At 47.8% G+C, this 5,788-nt stretch overlaps 1 protein-coding gene across 1 annotated transcript; it reads right to left on the bottom strand.

Annotated features, from left to right (window-relative positions):
• On the bottom strand, positions 3,395 to 4,483 carry LOC109830880 (keratin, type I cytoskeletal 10-like). Its single transcript, XM_020398239.1, has one exon. It carries the CDS (start codon positions 4,481 to 4,483, stop codon positions 3,395 to 3,397), a length of 1,089 nt encoding a protein of 362 aa, XP_020253828.1.

The following is a 5,788-nucleotide window of genomic DNA, read 5'->3' as shown; positions in this document are numbered from 1 at the left end:
CAAACTTACATTCTCCCCCTTAATCTGGACTAGAGTCCCTTACTCCTAGCAGTTCTCGCATCTCGATGAACTTCACCCTTGCTAGTGCCTTCGTGAGAATATCCGCTCGCTGCTCGCTCGTGCTCACGTACTCCACTTTAATCTGTCCTCGCTCAACACACTCACGAATGAAGTGAAAACGTGTGTCGATATGCTTGCTTCTTCCATGGAAAACTGGATTCTTCATCAAGGCAATCGCAGACTTGTTGTCGACGAAGAGTGTAACCGGCTTGGGCTCACTCCCAATCACCTCGCTGATTAAACTCCTCAACCACAAGCCTTGGCACGCTGCTGCAGTTGCCACCATAAATTCTGCCTCGCAGGATGATAATGCCATCGTCTTCTGCTTCTGTGATGTCCAAGTGACCAAGCTGTCACCTAGATAAAATGCCATGCCGCCTATGCTGCGCCTGTCATCAACATCTCCCGCAAGATCACTGTCAGTGAATCCCACCAACTCTTCATTGCCTCGACCTCGTTTGTACACCAATCCGTAGGACATAGTACCCTTCACGTACCTCAAAATATGCTTGACAACCTGTCTATGCAAAACTGTAGGGTGCTCCATGTACCTACTCACAATCCCCACGGCATATGTGATATCGGGTCGGGTGTGAGTTAGATACCTCAAGCATCCGATGATGCGTCTATACTCTGTCACGTCCACCGGTGTTCCTTCAGAATCCTTTCCAAGCTTTAGCTTTGCTTCCATGGGATATTGAGTCGGGTTGCAATCCATCATGCCGAACTGACCCAAAACCTTCTTCGCATAGGACACCTGCCTTAGTGCAATGCAATCATCTCGCTGATCCACCTCGATACCAAGATAATAGGAAAGTAATCCAAGGTCACTCATCTCGAACTCCTTCATCATTTGTTGCTTGAAAAACTTTATCTCATCCGCCCTCGAGCCCGTAACGATCAAGTCGTCCACGTATACGCCAACAATGAGTGTTTCCCCTCTGTTACTCCTGGTGTATACCGCCTGCTCCTGAGTACATCTTGCAAATCCGATGCCCTTCATGCACTTGTCGAGGCGCGTGTTCCATGCCCGAGGTGCTTGGCGTAGACCGTAGAGTGCCTTTGAAAGCTTGTAGACCTTGTGCTCTTGATTCTTCACAACGAACCCTTCAGGTTGAACCACATACACTTCTTCCTGGAGATCACCATTTAGGAATGCCGACTTCACATCCAAATGGTGCACCTCCCACCCGTTCTGTGCTGATATAGCGAGGATTATTCTGATGGTATCAAGCCTCGCCACAGGTGCAAACACCTCATCGAAGTCCACGCCTTGCTGCTGGACGTAGCCTTTTGCTACAAGTCTTGCCTTGTGCTTGAGAATGTTGCCTTCATTGTCTTTCTTCAGCTTGTACACCCATTTGAGACCAATGGGTTTGGAACCCCGCGGTAACTCCGTGAGTACCCAAGTCTTGTTCTTCTCGATGACCTCCATTTCCTTCTCCATGGCAGTCCGCCATTCTTGATCTGTTGCAGCCTCAATGTAGCTCGCTGGTTCTTTAGTGATCAGGAACAACTCCTCTGCAGGGAGATCAATCACCTCCGTCTCTGCATAGATGTCCGCAAGGGATCGATAGCGTACAGGAGTCATCACTACAGCTTCAGGAGGTTCGGATAGTTCCAATGCAGTGGGGCTTGCTGCGTCTGCAGCAGAACCTGAACCAGTAAGTGTTTGCAGACTGTTTCGGCCAGCTGCAGGTTGTTTTGTTCGGTCTGTAAACTGCCCAGATTGGCCTCTCGTCGGCTCCAATACGGCGGGGAACGCTGCTTCAGTGACTGTTCTTGGACCAGCAACCAGCTGAGGGCTGGTTCGGACAGCAGCAGTCCGTCCAAACTGGACTGCAGTCTGTCCAGTTTGGACTGCAGGCTGTCCAGTTTGGACGGGTGGAAATGCGCCGGCAGTTGTACCGGCTGCTGCAGTTTCACCTTCCACTGTTAACTCCATCCAACTGGGTGCTTTCTCATCTCCGTTTGTGCTCCAATCCCATTCTTTTCCTTCCTCGAACGCGACATCTCTGCTGACATGAATTCTGCCGTGTTGAGGGTTGTAAAGGCGATGCGCTTTGCTTCCTTATTCTACCCCAATATACACCATTGGCGTGCTCCGGTCGTCGAGTTTCTTATGAGAAGGACCTGCAATCTTCACATGCGCCATACATCCAAAAACTCTCAAGTGTTCTAGGTGGGGTTTCTTACCAAACCAAGCTTCGTAGGGTGTGTGATCGTACAACGCCTTGGTTGGTAGTCGGTTGAGGATGTACACCGCGTGCCTAACCGCTTCGCCCCACATGGTTCCAGGCATATGCATGCTCTTAAGTAGGCTTCTCGTCATGTCCATCACCGTGCGGTTACGCCTCTCCACTACATCGTTTTGCTGCGGGGTGTACGGTGCAGTGAGATGACGCTTGATGCCGTAGTCTTCACACAACTTTGTGAACTCCTTTGACAAGAATTCGCCACCACGATCCGTCCTCAATGTCTTCACCTTGTGGTCACATGCGTTCTCAACCTCTGTTTTGAACTTCTTGAAGGTTTCACAAGCTTGACTCTTGGCCTTCAACATGTATACCCACATCCATCGGCTGAAATCATCAACGATAAGAAGAAAGTAGTTGTTCCCAGCAAGTGTAGATGGGGTGATAGGACCACAAAGGTCAGCATGTAGTAACTCCAGCGGCTCCTTAGCTCTGAAATTTGCTTGTGAAGGGAACGACAGTCTTGCTTGCTTGGCGACGAGGCATCCTTCGCATAGTTGATTCGGGTGCAAGATCTTCGGCAACCCGGAAGCCATCCTCTTATCAGTCATCATCTTGAGGGCGAAGAAATTGACATGCCCAAGGCGAGCATGCCATAACCAAGCTGGATCGTTAATGTTCGCCATCAAACACGCCGGCTTGCAAGTCTTTAATTCTATCCTGTACAATCGGTTAGATGAACGTTTCACCCTCATCAAGAGAGCACCGTTCCTATCAACCACCCTCAGGAACTCATCAGCAATAACAACCTTACTCCCATCTTCCGTCATCTGACCAAGACTAATAATGTTAGATTTCAAGCTCGGAATATAATATACCTCGGGTAGTAGCCTTTGATCGCCATTGTTGCACTGGAAGAGGATAGAGCCTTTCCCCTTGATCTCTACCGCGGATCCATCACCAAACTTGATGGTTCCTTTAATGTTCTCGTCGAGCTCCTTGAACTTACCTCGGTGGCCGGTCATGTGATTGCTAGCTCCGTTGTCAAGGTACCAAACGTCGTTGGCAACTTGTGCCTCCCCCGCTGTGAGTAAGTTTGGCACCACCTTCTCTTCATTGAGTAGAATGACAGTTGATGATTACTCTAAAACTGTCATCATCAATTTTGGCTCCTCGTCATATGCACGGGTGAGATGAGCTTCATGTTCATGGTTGCGGCGTTGCTTGTGACACTCCGACTGAAAGTGCCTGTATACTCCGCAATTGAAGCATTTGATGTTGGATTTGTCTCGACCACCGCTTGTGCTACTCTCCCCCTCCTGGCGAGCTGCACCTCCATGGCCGAAACCACCTCCTGGACGTCCTCCTCTGCCGCCGAAGCCGCCTCGGCCTGCCTGGCCGCCGTGCTCCCCTCCGCGGCCTGCTTGGGCAGCGTGGTGCTGCTGCCCGCTGCCGTGGTACTGCTGTCCGCCTCGGCCTCTTTGGCCACGGCCACGCCCACGACCGGCCCCGCGACCTCGTCCTCGTCCGCTGCCATCATTGGGTGTAGTTGTTGAGAGGAAGCCTCCGCCGTTGTTCTTGCTCCTTGCTTGCCACTCCGCATGCGTCAACAATAGGTGGTCGTCGACGTTGTCTCGAAAAACACGTGCCCGCTCCTCGTGGGCTTTGATATGCCCGATTGCCTCCTCGAGTGTCATGTTGTCGATGTCCCCGAACTGTTCAATCGTGGAGACGATAGTAAGGAATCTCTCTGGTACCGCCCGAAGTAGATTTCTAACGACATAGTTCTCCTCCATCTCGCCGCCTAAACCCCGGATCTTGTTGACGACTCCTGTCAACTTCGTCGAAAAATCGTCGACTTTATCATTCTCCTTCATCCGGAGAAGTTCGAACTCGGACTTCAAGGTCTGCACCTTCGTGTTCCTCACACGGTCCGCTCCTAGATGCATTGTTCTCAAGGTCTCCCATGCCTCTTTTGCCGTTTGCTTCTCTGCGATCACCATCAAAGTCTCTTCAGGAATCCCCTGGTAGATGGCCGCCAACGCCATCTGATCCTTCCTGTGTTCCACGGACGCGCCTGCCGCGGGCTCAATGGCATCCCACACGTCTTGAGCCTTCATGTAGACTTTCATCTTGATTGCCCACGAAGCATAGTTATCCCTCGATAGCGTCGGGTATTGAAGAGTGAGAGAACCCACCTTGGTCGTCATCTTCTCTGAACTCGTCATCTCTTCAGATCTTGGTTGAATTTTAGGCATACACGGCTCTGATACCACTTGTAGGCTTTGAACCAGAATCGGCCAAAGTTCACACCTGAAACTGAGTTAGAAAACCTGTAAACTAAAATATAACCTGGCTGAATTTTTGAGGGAACGAACAGAAGAGGGGAGGAGCAGAGAACGTGTTCTGCAGCAGGCTTTTCAAAGCCTCTGTTTTGTTGAAGAACACACGCAGCGAAGGAGCAGAAACAAGAAGCAGGAACTCTTTTTTTTTATTCACGTTCTCTTTCATGAAGAGTATTACATGTATATATAGATAAGATTACAACTCCAATTCTTATCCAATAACTAGAAAACTATCTACTAACTAGTATTCTATTCTAACTAGAATTCTATCTATTAACTAGGACTGATTAACAAACTTGACAACGGCGCCACCCCCGCCCCCCCGCCAAAAAAAAAAAAAAAAAAAAACCGCATGGGCTAATTGCTTTGAACTTCTATGCACAATGCACATGATACATGATATAATGAGAAGGTGAAACTGGAGAGAAAGATGCATGCAAAACTAATATTTGAATCTATGATTACTACAAAACCCTAAAAGTAGATACATTCACGATGAGAGAGATCAAAGCTAGGTTTGCCTTTCATACTACCCTGTAGCACATGCAATCCACTTTTTCACCTCAAAATCTAACTTTGGACCCCACTCTAACCTCCCCTACAAGAAAGGAACAGACCCCACAGCATCCATACTCTTATTTATCAACAATCCTCTCAGTTCTCTCATAAGCTAGCCAACAAAGGCAAAAGCTAAGGAAAATAACCCAAAGAAAGCAGTTTCTAAAAGGATTTTTTTTATAGAACTCTTAAATCATCCATATTTGTAAAATTACCCCCAAAATGTCGGTAATTGCAAAACTACCCCTAAATTCATCAACATTGGAAATAAAATACCCTCCAAATCAAAACATTTATCAAACGATTTAGGGATATATTTAATGCTCTATCCTCTTAATTATCAAGTCCCCTATATCTAATCCCAAAACCGTTTGATAAGTAGAAACATTAGATCTAGAGGTATTTTATTCCAATGTTGACGAATTTGCGGCAGTTTTGCAAATACCAAGATCTGAAGGTAAGTTTGCAAATATGGATGACTAAAGGGTTACTAATATAAAAAAAACCCTTTCTAGAAAGCATTGAAATATTTCTCCATACAGATAAATACCTCCCTACACCACTCCTCAACCATCTTTCATCCTTCTCTTCACTCTCATGTTCCCTCCCTTCCAATTCAAATAAATTCCA

This window comes from Asparagus officinalis, chromosome 2 (assembly GCF_001876935.1).
Source record: "Asparagus officinalis chromosome 2, Aspof.V1, whole genome shotgun sequence".
NCBI lineage: Eukaryota > Viridiplantae > Streptophyta > Magnoliopsida > Asparagales > Asparagaceae > Asparagus > Asparagus officinalis.
Note: the sequence above shows the minus strand (reverse complement) of the source record. Positions and strands in the feature narration are given on the sequence as shown.

Excerpts from the sequence above, each read along its gene's own strand:
- LOC109830880 (XM_020398239.1), bottom strand. The coding sequence starts at position 4,483 with ATGACGAGTTCAGAGAAGATGACGACCAAGGTGGGTTCTCTCACTCTT.